At 35.7% G+C, this 26237-nt stretch overlaps 1 protein-coding gene across 2 annotated transcripts in view; it reads right to left on the minus strand.

The window, feature by feature from the left end:
- FANCL (FA complementation group L) overlaps window positions 1-18960 on the minus strand; it is a 58577-nt gene extending 39617 nt beyond the window's left edge. Inside the window, exons 1-6 of one of the 2 annotated variants that reach the window (XM_037047965.1) lie at window positions 18797-18883; window positions 8972-9096; window positions 8291-8349; window positions 6649-6709; window positions 3936-3992; window positions 449-549 (exon numbers count right to left, since the gene is read on the minus strand). In XM_037047965.1, coding sequence (XP_036903860.1) covers window positions 449-549; window positions 3936-3989 — 155 coding nt within the window. In that variant the 5' untranslated portion in view covers window positions 3990-3992; window positions 6649-6709; window positions 8291-8349; window positions 8972-9096; window positions 18797-18883. Of the gene's footprint in view, window positions 1-448; window positions 550-3935; window positions 3993-6648; window positions 6710-8290; window positions 8350-8971; window positions 9097-18796 lie in introns of both variants that reach the window. The other variant, XM_037047966.1, reaches the window with a different exon arrangement.
- Window positions 18961-26237: the final 7277 nt, after the last annotated feature.

The following is a 26237-nucleotide window of genomic DNA, read 5'->3' on the forward strand; positions in this document are numbered from 1 at the left end:
AATATTTTACTGTGTACATTAAAATGCTACTTTTTCCAAATTTAGTATTTTATATAGTAGGTCAATTTTTTGTAATATCCCTTTAATTTACAACCACAATAAAGATGAGATATTCTAATTACAATGAAACAGACTAAAAACAGGTATAAAGAGTGGCTAAAACTGCAAATATATTAAATTGACTGTATTAAAAAAAAGACATTTCTAAAACATATTTTAGCCCTGGCTGGTGTGGCTCAGTGGATTGAGCACGGGCCTGTGAAGCAAAGAGTCACGGGTTTGATTCCCAGTCAGGGCATGTGCCTAGGCTGCAGGCCAGTTCCCAGCGGAGAACACATGGGAGGCAACCACACATCGATGTTTCTCTTTCACTCTTCCTCCTTCCCTTCTCCTCCCTCTAAAAATAAATAAATAAAATATTTTAAAACATATTTTAAAATAGACATACTTATCCCAACCAAGAATTTCTATCTCTTCAATAAGGCTTGAGTAGAAGTGAGGAGGAGGAGGCAATGCATGTATCTCTTGTTTATTCTTTAAGGCAACTTCCTGTTTAAAAGAAAAAAACCTAAATTAGCTGTGGAATGATAGACAATGAATTATTAGTACCTGATTATACAACACAATTTCATAATCTTCTTTGTGCCTAACTAAAGTGGCCATTTTTTTACAGAAAATGCAACCGAATCATTCCACTTCTCATAAAAAAAAGACACAAAAAAGTTAAAGAATTGCACTGAAGATCATATAAAAATGTCAAATATTATACCTTCAACCTTAAGATTTTAATATTTTTCTAGACTATGATACCTATCAAAGGTAAAAATATTTTTAGAAAATACTCATCCCCAAGGCTTTACTATCTTACTATTCCTGTGGACATAATGTTTGACTGAAAGAAACGTATACCTTTAAATAAAAGCCTAAACTCTTAAGTACATTGCTTAGACTAATATATTTGTATTTCATTATGAATCACAATCTTACAAACAAAAACTCTTCATTACCACATACTTATACATATAACAGCTATTACAGTATTTCCTCTGAAATTTCTATTTTTATTCAGAAATATTAATTACTGCTATCCACAAATATTAAAAGTAAAGAGGAACTTATAGATAATAACTTAAAAACTAGTTTAGCCCTGGCTGGTGTGGCTCAGAGGATTGAGTGCGGGCCTGTGAACCAAAAAGTTGTCTTTTGATTCCCAGTCAGGGCACAAGCCTGGGTTGTGGGCTGGGTCCCCAATTGGGGACATGTGAAAGGCAAGATTGATGTTTCTCTCTCTTTTTAAAAAAGAAAAAGAAGAGGAAAATATAGGTTAATCCTAAATTTATGACATTTGTAAACTCTGCCTTTTACCTTAGATCAGACAACTTACTCCTATTCTAAAACCAAAGCAGGAAAAAGGCAAAGGTTGAGAAGAAAAACATGCTTTGTGAAGGAGGAGGCAAAGGTATAGGCATAGTAGAGAGAACATAAGCTTTACAAAGATTTAAATCCTAATTTGAACATTTCCTAGTTTTGAGGCCTTAAGTGCTCAGTGACTCAGATCTAAAACAGGAATAAAAGAACCAACACTTCAGATACAAAGATTTTTCACAGTAAGATAAAAAAGATACAAGCAATAAAAATCAAATAAGTAACAACACTAAAATGCCAAATCTGATGTGGAAATATCAATGTGAATTCACATTTGCTCTTTCTAAAAAGTATTTTTTCCTAGCTTCTCCACTAAAAAAGTCTAGAAGTTACTGAATGAGCACATCAGTTTCTAGACTGTGGCATCCAAATACCATTTTCTACAAAGAAACCATGGTTCTTTGGAGAAATTACTGATTACAGTTCTGGGATAGGATGAGTGAATGAACCTGGAGCAACTGGTGGCAGAAAGCAAAACTTGTGTCAAGAAGAAAGGAGGGAAGGGAGGGAGGGAGGGAGGGAGGGAGGGAGGGAGGGAGGGGAGTGGAGTGGAGGGAGGGAGGGAGGGAGGGGAAGGAAGGAAGGAAGGAAGGAAGGAAGGAAGGAAGGAAGGAAGGAAGGAAGGAAGGAAGGAAGGAAAGGGAAGAAAGGAAAGGAAAGGAAAGGAAAGGAAAGGAAAGGAAAGGAAAGGAAAGGAAAGGAAAGGAAAGGAAAGGAAAGGAAAGGAAAGGAAAGGAAAGGAGGGAAGGAAGAAAACTCAGGAGCCAACATGAAGGGGCTTACACTAACCAAAAAGTGTACAATCAAAAATAGTAATTGCAATGAACTGAAGTTAAATGTATAAATATGCTGGAGTTCATAATGATACTAAAAAATCATTAGTTACCTTTGACAGTTTGTAGGCACAAACTTACTATTCTACAAATTGATTTAAAAAAAAGAAGAGAAATAGACACTTATCCTATCTCTCCAGTATGAGCTACACTTCAACAAGTAGCATATAAGGGGAAGTTCTCTACAGATTTTCAGCTAATAAACGTGAATGATGTAATTTTAAAAATCATCATCTGTAACTTCTAATGAAATAGTGGATATAGGCAATGATCATCATTGGGTGCTAATATCATTAGGTGACAGGGTGATGGAAAGCTTTATATTAGATCTATCTAAATCTATTGATCAACCCTAACTTTTAAAGAGGAACTATCAGACACCATGTACATTCTGATGCAATATATGAAGTAGAGAGCACAAAGTACTATTAGCAGAACATAAAAACCCAACTTTGTTGAGACCTCTAGATCTAACTCCCAGATTACTAAACAAGGCAGAATATGTTAAAAGAGACCATGGCTATCTAATAAACCAAATCCAAAATGTGGGAAATTTTACATGACACATAATCTGGTTTATTGAATATATGGCACCCCCCAAAAAAGGGTGGGCAGAAGAGGAGCTGCTGTTATAACTTAAGAGACTTACAAGATATATAGCAACTAAATATAAAGTATGGACCTTACCTTCATACTAACACAAACACAGCAGCTATAAGGAATTATCACTAACTTTGTTGGGGTTAGAGTAGCATATTTAAAGAGAGACAAAAAACACGTAGCTATTAAAGATATACAATGACCTATTTATGGAGGACTGGACTCAATGTCCATGTTTTTCTCTAAAAATACTCCAGTCCCACTTTCGCTAGGTGGCTTAATTGGTTGTAGGATTGTCTCATACATCAGAAGGTTGCAGGTTTGATTCCCATCAGGACACATACCTAGGTTGTAGGCCCCACCCCCCACTAGGGTGGGTGCAGGAGACAACTGAGTGATGTGTCTCACATCAGTGTGTCTCCCTTCTCTCTTCCCCATTCCTCTGCTTTAAAATCAATAATAAAAAAATTCTGGGGTAAACATTAAAGAAAATACTCCAGTTCCTTACTCCTAAATGCTGAAGGTAAGTCATGGCCCCATGGCTATTTACTATAATCTCCTCCCTTTTGTTTTTGTTAAAAATTTACATAACAAGAAGTTTTTTAAAAAATACAATGTTTACGGAATAAATATTTTATACACAATAGACTAACTGAATAACCAATTACTATAAGAAACTGTACTAATATGTATGTAATGAAGCCTAATAAGTTTTTAAATAATCTACAGCTTTATACAAAACTACTTATACATTGTATTATGTCTTTAGGTGTAACTGCCTAATCTCTCTGAGGATGTTAAATTCTCCAAACAGACCAGGACTGCATTTTATTTTTTCACCATCTGCCCTTGACTAGTTTCTAGTATACCCAGTTTATGATAACATAAAATTGGTTCTTACAAACAGTTCTGTTCCTCACACAGTTCAAGAAGAGTACCATCCACATTTATGCACACAATAAAATTAAACAGTAACTGTCTGGAAGTTGAGTTTTAAATTCTTATGTTAGTTTTTACAGGAATTACAAAAGCAATCAAGACCTAGAGAATATGGCATCAATGTTAGAAAACACATACCAAAACCATCTTCAACTCCATCATAAAGCTCATTAGATCAGGAGAGTGCTTCATTCTCTAGATCAAAATAACATTTTCAATTAATTTCACTTGTACAACGATTATTCCATGCACTGAAACTGAAATAAAATATACGTCCATGTGAATGTGAAAAAGATAGTTTTATCTATATCACAGAAGAATTAGAATTGGACTATTGGTCATCATCCTTACTATTCCTACCAATTTTATTTTGAAAGAGTAATTAAAGACCTAAAATCTACTCTGGTGAGATAAACACAACTCCTCTCTTCTTCAACACTGATTACTATCGAGTTTAGCAAATCTAGCAAATCACATTAATATTGTTTATTTTCTTATAAAAAAGTGATATGGGAGTAAAGTAAGTGCAAATAATAGTGTAGTATATAAAAATCAGGAAAATCTATGTAATTAAAAAACTAGGTAGAGCAACTAATTAATAATTATTAATAATACTATCTATTTTCTTCATTGACCTTAAAGATCTCCTATAACTTTTGGCCTTTCACAATTAATCTATATTATTTCAAAAACAGTCTGTCTTTGCTCTGGCTGGTACAGCTCAGTGGACTGAGCGCGGGCCTGTGAACCAGAGGATCGAGGTTGGATTCCCAGTCAGGGCACAAGCCTGGGTTGCAGGCCAGTTCCTAGCAGGGATGCAGTTCCCGGCAGGGGGTGCACGAGAGGCAACCATACATTGATATTTCTCTCCTTCTCTCCTTCCCTTCCCCTCTAAAGATAAACAAATAACATTTAAAAAAACATTTAAAAAAGTCTGTCTTTTAATAAAGTAAAACATATACAACTAAATGGCCAAAAAAACTCTCCAAAGTAGAATGAATTATTGAAGACTCATGGTTCCATTTCTTAGAAACCATTCTTAAAATAAAATAATTATACAATAAAAATGCAAAGAAAATTCTAATTTAAAAAATTTTTTTAAATAAAACTCTATCATTTCTCTGCTTGAAATCAAATATTGTATTTTTTGTTATATTTTGTGATACACTGCACTATAGCCACACAGTTCTGGACAAAATCAATATGTGAATTTGTTCACTCTTTTTAGATACAAAAATAATAACCTAAGATATTTCAGAAATGCATGAGATATATGATTCACATATGAACATAGCTTTGAGTGGGTCCATGTTCGTGTAACAAATCTTTGACTTTTCCTTCTTCTATACAATATCCTACCCCCCACCCCCCCGTTTTCTAGAGATGAGTAATAAATTATATCCAGGGTCTGCAAACTACAGTCCAGAGGCTAAATCCAGCCAATGCATGCTGTGTAAATAAATTTGTACTGAAATGCAACCAAACCACTCCTTTAACTCTTGTCACGGCTGCTTTGGCACCTCAGGGCAGAGTTAAGTACCTGCTTAGGTCCACAAAGCCTGAAAAGTTTACTATCTGGCCCTTCACTGAAAAAGACGACTGATCTCCCTGATCCATATTTACTAGTTAAAAATGATACAAGGAAAGAATAGTAATATTCAGCTGGATTTTGAAATAAAACAAAGACTCAACTAATACTGGGTTCTACATGACCAACTGGATAGGGAGATTACGTCATAATTGGAACTTTTTCTAGAAACCCCTTGATGAATTGGTGAAGAGAAACAGATATTATTTTACTCAGTCTTCATTAAATTTTTTCAGGTTATTTAAGTATCTCAACAGATTCATTTCTTAAACTTTAATATACAATATAAATAGTCATGGGGGATGAGGAGGGGGGCAGTGGATAGAAAAAAGAAAGAAATAATTTAAACATACCCTTAAAAAACGGCTGTAATTATACTGCCAGAAATGACAGCTCATATTCTACAAATCAAATAGTTTATCTCCTATTACTTCTTTGTGGTTTAGTTAGTAATGCTTAATGTGAGAGTTTCTGTCATTGTCAGTTATCATAGATAATAACCTGCCTTTTTAGATTGAGAAAATATAGGAGAGAAAAACACACAAATGAAATGCAGTTCTACTTAATCTATTTTTCCACAAGAACCATTTCATTACTTTTGGTTGCTACAGTAATAGTGATTTTGTTTTTAAGTTTCTCTAATCTTTAAACAAATGTTGGGGTAGAGAAACCTAAACATTAAGAATAATTAAACTGGGGTTTAGGAGGCAGGCAAAATGGGTGAAGGTGGACAAGAGGTACAAACTTCTGGTTTTAAAATAATTTTCAAAAGAAGAATGAAATTAACACTGCCTGTATCTCATCGATGCTGCCTTTACTACTCCTATTACGTACACATGTAATCCTAAGTGACCTCCACTACACCTTTTCTGTTCCTAATCTAGAACTACAATCTCATTTTTGCCACAGATACCCTACAACTCCTAAATGGGTCCAGGCATTTTTTCATACCACCACTATTCAGTCTTAGAAGAAAAATCACTCAAAAAGTGATAGATATGGATAAAGGTGAATGCATTTGAAGGCCTAAAATCTCAAGGATGGAAATTAGTTTCAATATAAATGCTGCCTGGAGATGCACTAGGATTCCGAGACAAAACATTTTCTATAATGTATGGATCCTTAAAATATTTCATAGAGATAAAACCTATAAAATTTAGCAACTATTAAACAGTTTATTACAACATTCTGCAAAGTAGGTCTTTAAAAAAGATTAAACTTAGTGACTTCTTATCCTTGTTTAAAACCTTTTGAAGGACTCACCTGCTGTACTATTTGATGGTATCCATTAAGTATTGTCCTCAGCTGCCAACTACATAGTAATCTAAAATTTTAATGGAATAAAATAATGTGTTCATTGTTCAAAATAGGAAAAAAGGTATAATACAAGCAAGCATGAACATAGAAAAGAATGACATAAACATAGTTCTGGCAAGTTTTACCACTTATAGAGTTGAAAGTCTTCAAACTCTCAGTACTAATTTTATTTCAATATATAAATAACTGCAACCAATAAAAGATATGCAAAAAGTACATCTTTTAAGTTTTAACATGGCAAAGTTTTTTATTGAACTAGATTCTGATTCAAGATGGGTTAAATAAAAACAACAGTTTAGATCATAATATATAGAACTGTATTTGAAAAGTATATGTACCAATATAATTTTCAAATTCCAGAGTAATGCAACTAAAAGAATACAGACTTTTAATTGTGTTAGTGATAAGTTCATGTTCATCTATCCGCTGGCTCACTCCAGCAGTGCTCTCAACATTGCTAGGTAAGACACCTTTCTAGGGAAGTGACTTCACTAATCTAGAAGTAGGATGCCTCTCTGAGGTTTCCCAACATTACTTTTCAAAGTAGTTTACACAGGTTAAAACACACCTGGCTTTTATCTACATAAAATCTAATCTTATCTAACATGATCCCTTTGCAACACTCAGCACTGTTAACCATTCCTTAAGTCTCTGGTTTCAGATTTCCTCTTTACTAGTCAACCCTTAGTCTCCTTGTAGGGTCCTCTTCATTTGCCAGTCCTTTAGTATGCCCTCAAGAGCCTTTTAGTGGCTTTCTCTTTTCACCCCACCTATGCAGGCACTGGGAAGTCTATCCATACTCATAGTCCCAATGCCCATGTATACTGTGACTTCCACAAACATCTTCATTCCAGGTCTCACACTGGAGTTCCACAACACAGTACTATCTACTAAATAGTTCCTCTTGGTATTTCACACCTGATAAGTCTTAAAAACAATTTCTCTTCTATTTTTCCATTAGTGACCTCTTCTCTACCTTAGTGATCTAAGCCAGGAACTTGAAAAGCATCTCCATTCCTCTTTCCCTCTTATTTCCCACTTCTACCGTCACAAAATCCTGTTAATTCTACTTGCAAGTATTTCTGGATTCTTCTTCCCCTGCACCCCTATGGATATTTAGGAGCAGAAATGAGATCTGGGGCACTACCTCATTTCCAGTCTCATCTTCTGACATTCCTTGACAGGCTGTCCAACAGCCCACATTGATACCTAACTTACACTGGACTGATCTGATAATACAGGTTTTGGCAACAGATGGAATATACACAGACTATAACATCAGTCAGCAGTTGGAAACAGTCTTCTAATTCTTATGTAGTCTCCCTTTATACTTCTGTTCAGTACTTGTTAGAGAAACTTACACAATTGCTGTTACTGCTTTCATGGAAAAAAATAGAGAATTAATGTGTCACCACTGAAAAGCCCTTCAGCACCAGGAGAAATCATCTACAAATGCACACTGATGGGGAAATCAGAAATAACTGATAAGCATTTTAGAAAAAACTTTAATGACTCAAATCAGGTCGTAGCAGATTAACTAACCACCCATCCCACAAAGATGTATAAATAGAACAAAACACCTCATCACCTTGCATTCTTTAGTTGCAAATCTTCAGGCAACAATATTTTAATGTGGAAATCTCTTTCCTGTGGAAAATATTGAAAACATTCACATTTTCATCTTTCACTTAATGTCATGAGTTTCACTTAATTTTAGAATCACATAGAAAAGGCAATGTTTCTTTTATTTTCTGAAAGGTATCAACTTTATCCAAATGTTTATACCTGTTAAAACTATACGCAACAGAATACTGCATCTGAGGGAAAAAAGCTGTCTGAAACTTTGTAATTATTGGGAAACCAGAACACTAAGATAGGACCTTTCACAGAGAAAGTTTAAGAAACATAAACATAAGAAATATAAGAAATTGTTAATTGTAGGCACAAAAATTTTTAATGTTATTTTTTTAGAAAATAATTTATTAAGAACAAAATTCCTTTAAATCACTTTGCATACAGAAGAAAAATCACAATGTAAAATAGGAATATGCAATACATTTTGGGCTTCACATTTTCAATTTCCTATACTTTATAAAATGAAAATATATGTAGTTAAATAATCTAAATATATAAACATCAGAGGAATACTTTCATAAATCAGAATGTATTTAATTCTCCCACACTTGCAGACCTTTAACAAATAAAACTGCTAACATATTACATTACTTCTTTTAATTTAAACATTTACTAGCTATACATTTGAGCATACCAAATTTTACTCAAGAGTCTTTAAGGACTGTTCTCTGAGAAATACATTCAGTTTTACTTTCTTCAGAAAGTGAATGAGTAAGCAGCTTCAACTTTGTACCTTAAATAGGTTAATACACATGAAATCTGAGCAAAAGTAAGCGGAAAAAGACAAACAATTATAATCTTTTACTCCAACAGTATAAAATGAAAAAGAGCAATAAAACTCTCAAAAAAACAATTACCACGAGAATTTTAGCACTGACTCCCTCAAAGCAGTTTCAAAAATAGAGGAACACAATTAAATGTACCCCATAACCTTTACTTTCATGGTAATATTACAGTTCTGACTTTCATTACATTTAAATGTCCTTTAAAAAAAATGAAACAAAATGTACTACTGACCTTTTCAAAAGGTCAAGTAACAATAATTCACTATTTTATTAAAGCACTAAAAGATATTATGTAGCAACTTTAACCTAACTTTACAGACATCCCACTCATAGGTGTAAGAACAATCTGGAATTCAAAATGTACATGAAAAATAGTAAAAGTTCTCTACTGATCTGTTATCTGAAAGGATAAAATTTCTAAGTCCCTTATTTGCAAAATCCAGCCAGTTTAAAAGGTCAGATGCCATGTCACATGCCATCATACTTTTCTGATTAAACAAAATATCCAAATTAGCTTTTTTAGTGAATTGCTTTTAAGAAGCAGATTTTCCAGGCTTAGAAGAAACAAAAGTACTGACATTTGCCTAAATGTGAATCTATCCGTATATCCTCCCCCGAAATTATAGAGATCAATATTAAAAACAAGAAAAAAACCGCAAAAATCTCATGTCCTCAACAAAATCAGAAGACAGAGAACACAATCAATTTCAAATTACCTGTAGAAAAAATATCAATGGGCCACTTTCCGGCGGTTCCACTCTGCAGCTCGCACAGTGAGTCCTTTTAGACAACTAGGGGGTTCAGAAAAAAATGCATGGAATAGAGAAGAGGGGACTGGACCAAGTGCAGAAATACTAATAAAGAGTCTCACAGCTCAGAATCTGGTAGAACACTGACTACAGGGAGGAGACTAAATATGAACACAAAAGTCAAGAAGCCTGTCTTAGAAAAGATGTGTAGGAATAGAAGATGGTAAAAAGGCAGGAAGAGACATCCTTTGGAAACTGGGTGTTAAAAGAAAAAATAAGTAAGAATGGTGAATGTAGGCTCTTATATAATAAAATAAAAACACTCAACTTCTTCCTGGGCACTACCAAAAACATTGTCCATTAAATAAACTGTCAGAAGCTGGTATTCTTGAACTAAAAATTTTATAAACCATCGCAAACAGTCAAATTGATCTGAAATGGAAAATAAGCAAAAGAAAAATTGAATCTACAAATAATTGGAGAACTTTAAAAGGAAAACAAAATAGTACAAAAGATTTAAAATTATATATAATCCAAGTATACTTTCTGGAAATGTACATACTGGAAAAAAAATAAATGGAAACATGAGAAAAGTGGGTCATAATGACCCACTCTGAGATTTATCTTAAAGAACACACTTTAAAAATAAGAAAGTCCATAGCTTCTAACAAAAATATCAAAAAATTTATATGGGAAACAGAATAAGTTTGGCATCAGACTTCTCAAAGCGAGATTTTTTAAAGCAACAATGGAATAGAATTTTTAAGAAACTTAAAGGGAACTTCTGTTTCTTGCCACGATTAAAAAAGGGAAAGAGAGGATTTACCTTCCCACATTAAGTAAAAAATTGAACTAAATACGTATGAGTCCTGGCCAGGTGGCTCAGTTGTTTGAAACATCATCCAGTACACCAAAAAGGGTGTGGGTTTGATCCCTGGTCAGGGCACATTCCTAGGCTGTGGGTTCAATCCCAAATAGGAGTCCATACAGAAAAGGCAACCAACTGATGTTTCTCTCTCACATCAATGTCACGTGCTTGCTCTCTCTGTCTCTCTCTTCCTTCCTCTCTCTGTTAAAAAAAATCAATAAACATATTCCTGGGTGAGGATTAAAAAAATGTAAGAAACAATGATTTTCAGACATCAAGAAACAGGCATTGTAAGACAGTGGTCCTTGACAGAGAAACAGATGAGAATATCTTTATAAGAATTTTCAGGCAGCAGGGCAAGGATGAAAAACCAAATACAGCCAACATTCTCCCTGATTTCAGAAAACTGGAGTGAGTTAGGAGAAGCCAAGATATACAGAATTCATGATGAACAGTATCAAAGAGAAAATACATGGAGAAGAAAGAACTACAGAAAGTAGACCTAGAGAACTTCAGAGGATTCCTCAAAAGGAGGCTTCAACTAAGTAGTGAATGCTGCATAGATGCAAGAAAACCACCCAAAGCTGGGGTACCATGAGAATGGAACATGCAAAACCACCTTGGAGCTTGCCCACACAAGGCTGGGAATAGCCATGTTCTAACCAAAGTGGAAAACCTTATACAGTAAGAGCTAACAAATAGAAGAGTGTTGCCTCCGTGGTAGAACCTACATTAGTCTAGGCTAAAGTCTACTCTGTTTCTGCTTAACAAAACATAAAGGCAAACATTACAAAGATGTTTTCCAAGTAATTTAACTACAGCATAGAACAAATATCAAGAATATTTACGAGAATAAAAAATATCTAATATACAAGTAAAATGCATAATGTCTGGCATTCAATTGAAACATACCAGGTATACAGAAAAACAAGAGAGTAAGATTCATAATTAAAAGAAAAATCAAGAGAAACAAACATAAAAATGGCAGGTGAAAAAACTGCTCTAAATTTTTAAAGCAGTTATAACAATACTACATGTATTCAAGAAGGTTGAGGAAAGCACAAGATTGATAAATAGACACAGAAAAGATACAAAGACCTAACTGAAAAGATAAAGAACATAATGTCTAAAATCAAAAAATATGCTAGATGGCATTAACAGCAGAGTAAACCGTGCAAAAGAAGATGGTAGTGTACCTCAAAGACAGAAATAGAACATTTCTACCAAAAAAATCACAGAGACAGTTTTAAAAAATGAAGAGACCATGAAAGAATTACACAACAACGTAAACTGGCCTAACACGTCTGTATTTGGAGTAACCAATACAGGTGAGAAGGAGAAACAAAAAATATTTTTGAAGAAATAATGGCCAAAGTTTTTCCAAATTAAATAAAAAAGCCTCACGAATCTAAAAATTAAAAATTAAAAAGCTGCAACAAACTCTATGGAGGGAAAAGATGAAGAAACGACACCCAAGTACATCATGGGTGTCATGATGTACAAAAGCCAATGACGAAAAGAGCAAACTTAAAAGCAGTGAGAGAAAAAAATAACACACTATTTAAAGAGAAACAAAGATAAAAAAAGTTCTCACAGAAAATAATGCAAGACAGTAAAGAAACATCTTTAAAGCACAAAAAGAAAAAAGAAGTTAACATAGAATATAATACCCAGTGAAAGTACCTTTCAAAAGCCAAATAAAACAATTTTTCAGACCTGTAATAGCTGAATGAATTAATCAGTAGCAGACACATATGACATGAAATCTTAAAGGAAAAGCTTTAGGAAGAAAATAAATGAAATGAGATGGAAATCTTGTATAAAATAAGGAGAACAAGTAAGAGTATACAAGTAAATATAAGGCTTTTTTTCTTATTTAAAAAAATGTCTTTAAAAGACTATCAACAGTGCCAAAGCTGGAACAATTTGAACAACAAATGAAGAAAGAATGGATTACAACTGAAAATATAAAATAAATGTTACTGAATCCATACTGTTTTAAATAAGTGAATTAGTAAACAGGAGAGTTAAGCTAATCTCCCACGTGGAAGAATTCCAGATAAATTATATAGATACCCTACCTTAAAGGAAGGGGAACATAACTCCTCACTCATTAATGGGGGCTGCTCATAGCAACTTCCTTCCCAAGAGTATAGTATGGTTAAGTGGAACAAAAAGCAACTTTATAGTAGAGAAACCTGACAAATGCCACTTCAGCCAAATGATCATGGTCAACACTATTATTAATAAATCATATTGGTAATCTATACCCTCAACATGATCTGAAGAAATGGTACCTAAACTGTGATGTTCCTTTCAAAAATTCATAACCCCAGTCTAATCACGAGAAACTACAGTAGAGCATCCCACAATACACTTGACTAGCACTTCTTAATAAAGAAGGTCATTTCATAATCATAAAGGAGTCAAATCATCAAAATCAAGAGAAATCTAAGAAATCATCACAGTCAAAGAAGTCTACAGAGACATAATAATGTGTTATCTTAGCCCTGGCTGGTGTAGCTCAGTGGATTGAGCGCAGGCCTTCGAACCACGCGATCATGGTTTGATTCCCAGTCAGGGCACATGCCTGGGTTGCAGGCCAGTTCCCAGCAGGGGACTCACAAGAGGGAACCATACATTGGTATTTCTCTCCTCTCCTTCCCTTACTCTCTAAAGATAAATAAATAAAATCTTTTAAAAAAATCAAAAGAAATAATCACAATCAAAGAAGTCTACAGAGACATAAAAATGTGTTATCTTAGATGGGATCCTGGAACAGAAAAACATTATTAAGTAAAAACTAACAAAATCTGAATAAAGTATGGACTTGAGTTAATAATAACGTACCAGTATTGGCTGGTACATTATTATAAAAAATGTACCATACTAATGTAAGATATTAGTACAATAAGCCAAACTGTGTTTCTGTGGGGAATGGGATGGTATATGGGAACTCTCTGTGCCATCTGCTTAATTTTTACATTAAAACAAGTCTATTAATAAAAAAGTAATTGTTAAGCCCTGGTTACTGTGGCTCAGTGGGTTGAACACTGGCCTGTGAACCAAAAGGTCTTCGGTTCAATTTCTGGTCAGGACACATGCCTGGATTGAAGGCTAGGTCTCCAGTTGGGGTGTGAAAGAAAGATGTTTCTTTCCCTCTCTTCCTCTCTCTCTTCTCATCTCTCTAAAAATATAAAAATAATATCTTTTTTAAGTAATTGTTTTAAAAATTAATAACTGTATTTGGAGAGTTATAAGATAAATAGAAATAAAATATATGACAACAATAGCACAAAAGCCAGGAAATGAGAAACAGAAATATGTTGATGTAAGATTCTTAAACTCTTAAGAATAGTGTTATACTTTAAAGTAGATTAGACAAGTTAAAGATGCATATTGTAAACCCTAGAGCAAGCACTAAACAAGAGAGACAAAATAATAGAGCTGACAAATCAACAGGGCATGTAAAATGGAATCCTAGTATTACTTTAAGGAGAACCATGACAGGTTTAAGACGTATAGTGTAGACCCCAAAGCAACTATCTGGAGGTTGCCTCGGCAGGGGGTGGGGGTGGAGCTAATAAGCTGACAGAAGAGATAAGTGCCATTATAAAAAGAACTCAATTAATGTAAATTATAGAAAAGTAGAAAAAAATTTAAATAGATAGTACATGGAATAAACAGAAGACAAATAGCAGGGTATTCTACTTAAACCCAATCATATCAATAACTGTATTAAACACAAATGGTTATCAGATTGGATATAAAATGCAAAGCAAAAAGAAATCCAATTTAAATATAAAGATATAAATAGGCACACCACAAAGAATGAAAAAACATAAACTATGCCGACACTAATCAAAAGAAAGCTGGAGTCACTATCGTAATATCGAAAATAGAGATTCCAGGATGATTATTAACATGGATAAAAAAGGGCATTTCATAATCATAAAGGAATCAGTTCATCAAGAGTGATTAACAATCTTAAGAGTTTATGTACCTAACTAAAGAAATTAAAAATATATGAAGCAAAAACTGATAGAAATAAGGAAGAAACTGAAAAATTATAGTTGGAGATTTCAATACCCCCTTTAGTAAGTACACAGAAAATGAGTGAGGATACAGAAAACTTGAATAGCATTATGAATCAACTTGACCTGACGATTGAGAACACTCCACCCAACAGCAGCAAAACACACATTCAAGAATACACAGAACATTTACCAAGACAGATCATACTCTAGGCCATAAAGTAAGTTCCAACAAATTTAAAAGCATTCAAATCATAAAATTATGTTCTGTGACTAAATCATAAATCAATATCAAAAGATATCTGGAAAATCCTTGAATATTTAGAATTATCTAGTGCTATGGTAATATATGAATTGAAGAAAAATTATTTTTGCACTAAATAAAAAACTATAACACACTAAAATGTGTGTGAAATAGCTAAAGCAGTCTTTAAAGGAAAATTATAGCACTAAATATCTATATTATAAAGGAAGAAAGGTCTCAAAAATCAATGACCCCATCTTCCACCTTAAGAAATTAGTGAACTTAAAATCAGAAATCAATGAAACAGAAACAGAAATAGAGAAAAATCAATGATATCAAAAGCAGATTCTTTGAAGAAATCAATAAAACGTATATGCCTCTGTCCAGATACATCAGAAATTTTAAAAAAGACACGAAATACAAATAACAGTATTGGGGACACCACCTCCATGTGTTGGTGCCTTGTTTCTCTCCTTTTGACTATGGGCTGCACTTGAGATTTGCTTCTAACAAACAGAATAAAGCAGAGTAAGTATATCTACCGAATTTTTTGGACCGTAAGATGCACCTAGGTTTTAGAGGAGGAAAATAGGAAAAAAAATTTTGAAGCAAAAAATGTGGTAAAATATTTAATAACACAAATAACATAGGCCGCCCCTGCCGCTGCCCCCACAGCAAACCAGGTAAGCTACATTCAGACTATAAGACGCACCTGCTTTCCTCCCAAATTTGGAGAAAAAATGCATCTTATAGTTTGAAAAATACAGTAACTTCAGAGAATAGGGAAGAAAAGCACTGTGCAACTTTCTGACTGATCTCCCTGTCCCATCACTCACTAGCTAGTTGGTGGAAGCTGGCTGCCATGTGTCCTTGACAGTCAGCAACACTACGGAGGTCTCTGTGGTGTGGAACTGAAGCCTCCTAATCAAGAGCAGTAAAAAACTGAAAGAAAAAAACTAAAACAAAATAAAACTGAGGCCTCCAGCCAATGGCTATGTGAATACGCAATTATGGAAGCAAACCTTTCAGCTATAGTCAAGTCTTTAGATAACTGACATCTTGGCCAACCTCGTCTTCATAAAAATCACTGATCCAAAACCACTGGCAAAGTCACTTCCAAATTCCTGATCCACAAAAATGTGAAATAATAAATTTGTTGCTTTAAGCCATTAAGGTTTGGAATAATTAGTTATGCAGCAAAAGATAGCCAATATAAAGAGTACCATTAAAGTGATAATAAGAGAATAATATAAGTAATTTTAAAGCCAACATTTTAAAAACCTAGATGAATGAACAAATTCCTTGAAGGAAACAAACTATCAAAGCTCACTGGAGCTGATAACAGAGAAAAAACCCTCTTTTAATTACAGTTGAATCACTCACACAAAGGATCAATGAGTTGCACAGAGTAGAATTTGTACAAACAATGCTGTCTAATTACAATGCAATAAAACTAAAACTTAGTAATAAAATTAAAAATCACAAAACACTTTCCATGATAAATTTTTAACATCTTCTATTAAGTAACTCCTAGGAGCAGGGCAACTAAAAAGTAAAATTACGTAAGTTCTGAAAAATGATGATAAATCACTACATGTCAGCATCCATAGGATAATTTTAACATGGTGACAAGGAATGCAAAGCCTTAAAAATTTATATCAGTAAAAATGTGCTCTCACTAGCCAAATCAGGGACAATGTAAGCATCAAAATAAGGGAGGTCATGATTATAACCTATTAAATAAATTATTTTTAAAATCCAGGAGTCTGCTCTGATATGAATAAATTAGAAAAAAGGAAAGCTATTTCTATCATAGAATGCCAATTAATACAGAAGCAATGATGGAATTAGAAAATCATTCGGCAACCACTGCAGTATTAACTGACTCAAACAAGAGTCAACGGATGCTACACCAGGGGTATGGGTATGAAAGTCTGATGCCTCACAGTAACTCCCTAAAAAGTACTTATTAATTACAATGGTATGTCTGGCAGATGCCACCTTAAACAGGTTACCAAAAGTAACAATATTAACAACCAAACCCACTGATGTCATATGCCTTGAAAAGAACACATTGTTTCTGGGGCATCTCTGCCAAATTGCACAATCTGAATTTAATGATGAAGAAACATAAGTCAAACCCAAATTGAGGGCCATTGTACCTAATAACCAACCTATACTCTTAAAAATTGTCAAGTTTATTAAAAGCAAGGAAAGACTAAGAAACTATTTCATGTTAAAGGCACAGGACAACTAATGCAGTATCTTACATCAGTATCTTACATCAGTAATGCAGTATCTTACATCATCAGATGGTAGGGGGCTAAAATAATTTAACTGAAACATTAAAAAAACTGAAAACGGGCTCCAGATTATATCATGATCAAATATTTTGATTTTGCCCTGACAGGTATGGCTCAGTGGGCTAGGCATCTTCCTGCAATGCAAAAAGTCCCTGGTTTCATTCCTGGTCAGGGCACATGCCAGGGTCACAGGTTTGGCCTGTGGTCAGAGTGTGTAACAAGAGGCAACCTGTTGATATTTCTTTCCCGCTCTCTCTCCTTTCCTTCCCCTCTCTCTAAAAAGTCTTTTTTAAATATTGATTTTTAATGTGGTTATGTATGTATGTTTCATTGTTCTCATGAAATATACTGGGAGTATTTAGATATAAAGGGGCACTCTGTCCGCAACTTAATCTCAAACTGTTGAGCACCTAAGATTCTTAGGGACTGGTAAAAGTTTCGTTTAGCAAGTGATTTTGATAATGCACTCAGTATTTTTGAGAGGTGTTATGTTTTAAGAAGTCTTCAAAACACATGGTAATTCCTAGGAGACAGCCCCAATCCTCAAAGAATACTGTGCTGGGAAGGGGGCAGGATGTTGAGTAAAATGGTCAGGGAACAAAGCCTATACTCAAAATGCCCTCCTAAGGTGTCCTGCTGCAAATGCAAAGAGGAAAAATCCAGGTGTGGAATCAGCCTAAATTTAAGGGGTTCTGTTGTAATCATGGACGAGGAACTTGACCTCTCCATTTTCCCATGCTTTGATTTATTCAACTATGAAACGAGAATGGTGATTTTTTAAAATGTCTCCCTCAAAAGGCTGAGGATTAAGTGAGCTTGTACTCGGAAAGCGCTTTGTAAACTTGTAAGCCTTACACGTGTGTTTCTATATGTAATAACCCCACAAGAGAGGTTACTTGGAGTCACCAAACCCAACTCATTGTGTCGTCAATTTCCTACAAAACATCACAACTAGATGTGGTCGGGTACACAGGACTCGACAAAGCGCCAAAATGGTTTTTCTTCAAAAAGTTCTTTCTACAGGAAACACTAATAGAATAATTAGCAGGGATTCCCATGAATGGCCCCCAACCGGCGTGGGCGTGGGCGGTGTGAGAATAGGTAGGCAGAAAATTCCAAAACCAAAAAGAACAGTTTAAACAGACTGTTTAAAAGAACAGTGAGAGGGCCGCTGAATTCGGATAGAAGCAACTGAGCGGGGAGGGAAAAGGGGCGTGAACCTCCACTCCGCCCGGGCGCCCGTGGCCGCGCAGCGACCCGGACCCTGGCGCGGCGGCGGGGGCGACGAGGAACGTTTCCAGCAACGGCGGCGGTTCTCAAACCTGCAGTCTCCACTCTCCGAGCAGTCGTTACGTGTTACCGCTCTCAACACCCTTTAGTCGGGGCTCCTAACTCGCTCTGGTCGCAGGCTCCAAGGGGCGGAGCTGCGCCCCGAGAGGGAGGCTCTCCTAGCGAGACAACAGCACCGGCGAGTACCTGAGCCGTAATGAATCCTTCATACACGGTTTTCGCTCGGTTCTGGGGCAGAAGCAGCGGACATTGGTGCAACAGGCTCGCTTCTGTTTCCTCCATGGCTCGCGGTCCGTGGAGCCTCAGGGGGTCCAGGAGCCGGACGGGCACTGCACATGCGCAGTCCCGCCTGCGTTGAGAGGCGGAAACCCGAGCATTGGCGGGAAAAAGCCTCGAGGCTTCCGGGGCGGAAATGATGGTCCAGTCTTGGCGGGACCACCTGGGCTTGAGCCCAGCTAGAGTAGATGTGACTCGTGACGAGGCAGCAGTGGCCCCAGCAAGAGGCGGAAGGCAAGGTTGTGTTCAGTTGCGCAGATCCGACTGAAAATGGTCTTTCTATCCCGATTAGTACAACAACGCTTTTAGTGATTTTGTTACGTTTTATTGAAATGCAGCTACAACTTGGGAGTTCCATGTTTTTCCAGTATACAAAGTTTTTACAGAGTGTTATGTTGCTTCTTTTACTGGAACCTGCCTCACCTCACCATTTTTCACTACCATCAATCTCCTATTAGCATGCTTCACAGCAGGGGTCCCCAGCCTCCGGCAGCAGCGGACCTTTACCAGTCCAGGCCCGTTAGGAACTGGGCGCACAGCAGGAGGTGAGCGTGAATGTCCCGAAACCATACCCCACATTTCGGTCTGCGGAAAAACTGTCTTCCACCAAGGCGGTTGGTCCCTGGTGCCACAAAAGTTGGGGACCACTGCTCTACAGGGTCTCCCATACGCCTTCAGCATACAGAATAATGTTATCATGTATATAATAATACATAATGCCATGTATTACATTCCATTCACTATATCATATACCATATATTACAGCTCTGTGGCTTAACAAATGTAAAGCATCTGATACACTGCACTCACAGATATCTAAGGCAAAACGTGAGGATTACTGATGGACTTAATGAACCAAAGTAAATTTTTCTTTGACCATACTGTCTATACATTTTTCTATCTTAGGAGTGGTAATCATCCATTCCCTTTCACTAAGGGTTTAAATGAATAAGGAATTTGTTAATATTTACTGCATAATTATTTAATATTTCAATCTATGCAGCACATTTTTGAGCCCTGGTATTTGCAAAACATCATTGTAATATGCCAAGGCTGTGCAAAGATGAATAAGAACACACCCTCGCATCTTTATTACCCTCAACATGGAATCACATGTCTGGAAGATTCTTAAAAGTTTGAGAAGAATTGTCCCAATATTCTGCGTGCTTAAGGATAAACAGGAATGCTAAGGTATTTAGATATAAATGACACTGAAGCAGTGGTTCTCAGAAGGCGATTCCAGAACCAGCAGCATCACCATCACCTGGGAACATTATAGAAATGCAAATTTTCACCCCTGTATCTCAGACCTAGAGAATCCCAAACTCAGAGTGAGACCCCACCTTTTGTGTTTTAACAAGCCCCTCCAGGTAATTATGATGCACACTAAAGTTTTTCTCGAAACCTCTAACCTGTTTTCAAAGTCCTCATATGGTATCTCTTTTTGGAAACTTTTTTTATTTGTTGAAAATTATTGTTCTCACTAATCATAAGTATATTTTCTGGTACATTGTAAACGCCCATTAACTATTTACTAAATTAAGTATACACCAGTCCTCTAAACAAAATAAAGCAAGTATTTTAAGAATTTAGAGGATATTTGAGTTGGTCTCCATTTATGATATCTTAATAATCAGGTTATATAGCACTATTATAGACTTTGTAGGATATATTTAATTATAATACAATTGACATGTGTAAAACACTTCAAAATGTCATTTCATTTTCATTGAAGTACTCTTTAAGAAGATATTTTTTATAATTTCTGCTTTGTACACAAGAAATCTGAGATTCAGAGATATCAAATTGTTCAAGAGAGTGACTTAGTGACCTGTAAAATGAGAACATAAAGTCTTTTAAATTTTAGTTTCAGTAATCTTTTCATTTAAGTTTGACAGAGATGGACTGCCCATCATGAAACTTAGGTGAAGTTAATTTAAAGTTGTTAATGATTCATTTTAACAATGAGGCTAAGAATTTAACTTTGAAAGTTTAATAACAGATTTCCCAACATAATCCATTCCTTCTTAATATAATCATAGCATTTTCACCCTAAAAGCCACATATTGTGAAAAAGATAGCCTAAGAACATTTTGCCAATAGCTTTTTAAGGAGCTAAAGATTTTAAATGAAAGCAACCTTATATATTTCATACTCTGACACCCTCATTATATAAATTAAGGAAATAAAGTCCAGAAAAGGAGAGTAATTTTCTCAAAGTCCTAGCTTTGTTTTTGTGTGTGTACATATATAAATACGAATATGTAGTGAGACCACACTAATACTGTTCTGAGGACACCTAATTAGGCCAGTCTCCAAACCTACAATTCCCTGTCCTACACTGAGCTTTCAGTTAACTGACTAAATATCTTTGGTTTTATAGACCTAAAAGCTTCTGGAAACTTCTTAAATAGCAATTTAGTCTTCCATGAATAGATATGTACCCTTGTCTAAAGAGGCTATTTTCATCACACTCACTGGCCAACTCCCACCCCCACACCATGGATATACTGAACTGTAGCTAACAGCTGAAGACAGTTGTATCCTTTCATCTGAATCCTCCTGTCTTATTTGACTTAAAGATTTTTACATAATTTATTGCTAAATACTGTCTTAGTCCTTAAAGAAAACATATCCAAATCACCTTTCATAAGTTGAATTTGTAAATGAGCATTCTCTTTGATAAGGTTTATTATTTAAGAAATAACAACTCCAAGGGAACAAGATGAGATACTATACAAAGATTTTTTTTTGAAAAATTTAGAATATATATGTATATATTAGTTCTATTACAATTGTCCCAATTTTCCCCCATTGCTGTCCCCTCCCCAGGCCACTCCCACAGTTAATCCTCACCCTATAGTCCTTGTCCATGGGTCATTTAAACTTGTTCTTTAACAAGACCCTTCCCCCTCTTTCCTTTGTTATTTCCCTACTCCCTCTGGTCCCTGTCAGTTTGCTCCTTGTTTCCATGCCTCTGGTTCTATTTTGCTTACTTGTTTTGCTCATTATTTAATTCAGTGATACAGCCATTATCTTTAGGTGTTCAAGATTGAATGATGGATACTCACTACTGTCATCAGTTGGGAAATGATTATCATAATCAAGAGAAGATGCTAAAATATAATTATGAGAAATGATATTAAGGAGGTGGAGATGCTGGCTCTCATCCCCCACCTGTTCTTCATCCAGGTGTAACTAATGGGGTGCCTCATCGCTCATTACTGGTCCCTCTTCTCTATATACCATCTCCTCTCAGTAGTCCCAGCTACTCTACGGATATTACCTGTATTTTTCCACATATAATGCTCACCTATGGTTTAGTGCTACCTGTGTATAATGCACATTCTTATTTTTCCCTAAAAAATTTCTGTAAAACATTGTGCATTATGCATGGCAAAATATGGTAAATGTCAGCCATGTACTGATGACTTCTAAATTTATCTATTTTATCTCACCCTTCAGACTTGCATAACTAACTACTACATGATATATCCACTTTAGATGTCTAATTGTCATCTCCAATGGTTTGTATCAAAATGACCATTTTCTAATTTCTAAAGAAATAATTGATTTAGGCCATAAGCATCAATGAATGCTTAAACCATGATAGGAAAGTTTATGGTGAAATATATTTTCATACAATGCAAAATTATCAACTTTATAACAGTTGAATCAGGCTATATCACTGCCTGGTGCATCTTTAGTTAAAAGATGGACATCCATAATTGTCAACTGATGTATTGCAATAAGTACAACACCAAAAATGTTTGACATAAATCTAGTCAATCTTATGGATGTAACTTCTAGTTCACTAGTAAAACAGGTATAGAGGAACAAGCTAAATGACATCAGAAGAACAATCAGTCAAATCCAGAACATCAAGTATAACATAAGGCAAATGAACTAATTTATTTGTCCAATTGATGGCATGGGAAAAAAAAACAACAGAAGGAAAGAGTACTGTTAAGCTTTAAAAGAGACTTAAGAAACATTAACACTCAAGCAATATGAAATTTTGAATATTAATTTGAGTAAACCAATTGTGCAGGCACATGCAGTGGTCCTAGGAAATAGAGATTTCTGGATTGGTGAAGTTTTGATAATGGCACAGACACCCAAGACCAATAACAATAAAGAGAAAATTCATATATTTAATACACAATATGTTAAAATGTGAGTTCTTATTCAGTCTTTATGTAGAGATGACCACAGATCATCTCGTGGTTCTCAACCATGGGCAATTTTGACACCCAGGGTACATTTGGCAATATCTATCACAAAAAAGGCATGAGTAGGATGCTACTGGAATTTAGTGGGTAGATGCTAAGATGCTCCTAAGCAATCCACAGAACAGCCCCCCACAACAAAGAATATTCCACCCCAAATCTCAGTAGTACTGAGGTTAAGAAACCTCACAATAGACCTCATAATCAATTAAATATCTACACCAGAAAGATAGAGACCAATGTTGATTTTTTTCCTTTGACCTTGGCATAGCTTCTGGTACATGTTAAGAGCATGTATTTGATCATTCCTTATATTGTGTACATTTCCAGATTTTTTGTAAAAGTGGGGGAAGTCAATGAGAGAAATATTGTTTGCAGTGCTGAAACTTAGAAGACAGACCTTAGAATGATTTATAAATATACATCATTAGTATTTAGGTGGTAATAGAAACCTTAGGAATGAATAAGAACTTCTATAACACTGGTCCATGACCCTCACTGCAGATTAGTAACTTGAGCAGTTTTAAGAAAGTGCAGATGCTTGATTTAAACCCAGAGCTTCTGATTCAAATGTCTGGGAGTGGACGATATGATAAACATCATATTTTTTAATTCTCATATTATTTTAATATGCAGCCAGTGTTGGAAATATGAGATTTTTTTAATGAACTATATTCATTATATTGGGTTCATTCATAAGACATTCTGCATTTAGTGTGGTAGTTCAAGCAGTTGGCTATAGTTTTAACAGTTTTTCTGGGTTTGCTGAAGCAAAGAGGAGCCCACTATTTGTCTCTTTTAGTAAAGTAAAAGGCCAGAAAGCCCTTGGCACAATGTAGAGGAAAGAATTTAAAGACTGGAAGTAAAAAAAAAAAAAGTAGATTAAATGGATCGTGTGTCTTGCTTCTATATCCTGGCAAGGCCCTGAAGACTCTTCTCCTTCGCCAGTAAAAATAAAGTGAAAAGGGAAATATCCAAATATTTAAAAGTGCTTTGCTGGCTCTCTTTTTGTTTGTTTTTTATTTTTCCCTTGGGTTTGGAATGCTTTTGGAAGAATATACAATAAAAATGGTATTCCTGATCTCACTGGGGAAGTGAGAAGCCAGCTGAGACCTGGCCCAGGTGATGACTGTTAACAGTCTGAAGCAAAGTGGGTATTGTTTTAATAGCCAGATGCTGCACTCAGGGATCAGGGAATAGCTTCGGTAGCAGAAATCTCTGGCTGTGGTTAATTAATCATGGGGTCCCCAGGAATGAAAAAGACAGACAGTCAATTAAGGTGTGTCTTGATTTATTCAACCAAAGCTATTCTAGGTCTGAGGAACAGAGGCATCACTGGAGCCAACGGTGCTAGAGAATTTTGGATTCACAGACCCAGTGAAGGAGAGGCTACTACCTATGAGGAAAGATCCTGCTGTAACACTACCCAGGCATACTGTGAATCTCCTGCTTTGTCTTTCCTAATGAGGCTGACAGTCTCTAACCTGGATAGTTGTGCACTAAGGAAAGGGAAATACTTAAACTTGGGAAATAGTGAATATAGCCCCACAGGATCACCTATTCCCGGGGACCTGTAATTCCACTGGGGATCATTGAAGAGCCCAGGTTTTAAATGGAGTTCTGACTTGAGTTTATTTCATTGTATCCCAAGTGGGACTCCCAAAACTTTCTTGGGGTCATTTTTTTCAGATCCTGAGTGAATTGTTGGAATGGCTATTATGGGAAAATGGCAGAATCCACACAGTTTCTTATGCCATAATTAAGGGCTAGGACTTTAGGAAGTCCAGGTGGAAGCCATTTGACACTCCCCTTCCCTTCTACAACAAGGAATGGACAAGAGCACTATAACCGTGGGGGTTGCTTCCTGAAAGGTGCAGAGTTGCTGATTAACAAAGTGGTTTGGCTTCTGCAATCTCAAACATCTTAGAGAATGACTGTGGGTTATTGGAAACAAAATTAGTTGAAGGTCCAGTTGTGACTGCTATTTTTTTCTCCTTACTAGAATAAACTAATGTATCTTTTATTACTTATGGTGCAGTTACCAGTCCTGCCAAAACATTTTTTATCCACTTTGTATATAGGCATTACCTGACCTTCATAGGCCTTCATTGACAGAATCACCAATAAATTTATATTGCCATGCCTCAGAGATATATGTCAGTTATCTAACTCTACATACCATCTATCATAGTTTGCTGGGAACTTGGCCATGTTACCACCTCGATCCAAGTAGTGCATCATTTTGATCCAATACCCACAAAACATCATGCTGATAGGACATGTAGATCAGAAAGAAATGATCCTGGATGCCTTTGTAAGCCATACGTATGCCTGTGAAATTCTATAAAACCAAAGACCTCTGACATGACAGTAAAGAGCCTGGGTGTTTGAGGATCTATGGCATTCCAGGCTACTTATTTCAAAATGAATATCTAAATTTTGAATGCAGCTTATCTGTATGTCTTACTCTGACCATTAACAAGATGATCAAAATTTTATTCATCTATAATTGGAGTCCATAATAAAAGAAAGTTTAGCACCTGGTCCACTGCTGCAGTGCAGGGAACTGTCTACAACAGGTTCTTATGAGCTGGAAGCTCCCATGATGGTGCTCCTATGATATAGTAAGCAAATACTGAACAGAAACCTGCTAACTCCAGGGTCCTTAAGTTTGGACAAAGGCCCTCTTCAGTAGTTAACATTGTGTGAAAATTCCTGACTGATGTAGCTCTGAAAGAGACTCACCATGGGAGTCCATGTAGCTCAAGCTGCTCATAATGAACTATGTCCTATTTAGTCATCCCAGCCATAAGGTTTGTGGTGCCCAGTAATTTAATAACTGGACATGACCTACAGTCCTATGCCTTCTGCAGACTGCTGTACTTGTTTCAACTGACATAGATATCCTAGAGAAAGTTTCCCAGGAAAAAATTGACTACAGATGTAAAAGTCAACTTTACATTCTGATTTAAGTAGTGGAGGGAGTGAAGCATCCTGGTTTAAGGATGCCTCCACACTATGTACCTCTATTTGATGGAAGATGATTGCTGGCTCTTAGGGTAACGGAGAATAGAAATCGCCTTAGCAGGCAAAATTTGTGCTTTACATGTTAAATACTTTTC

Source organism: Sturnira hondurensis, unplaced genomic scaffold, assembly GCF_014824575.4.
Source record: "Sturnira hondurensis isolate 20B ecotype Veracruz unplaced genomic scaffold, ASM1482457v3 Scaffold0006413, whole genome shotgun sequence".
NCBI classification, from domain to species: domain Eukaryota; kingdom Metazoa; phylum Chordata; class Mammalia; order Chiroptera; family Phyllostomidae; genus Sturnira; species Sturnira hondurensis.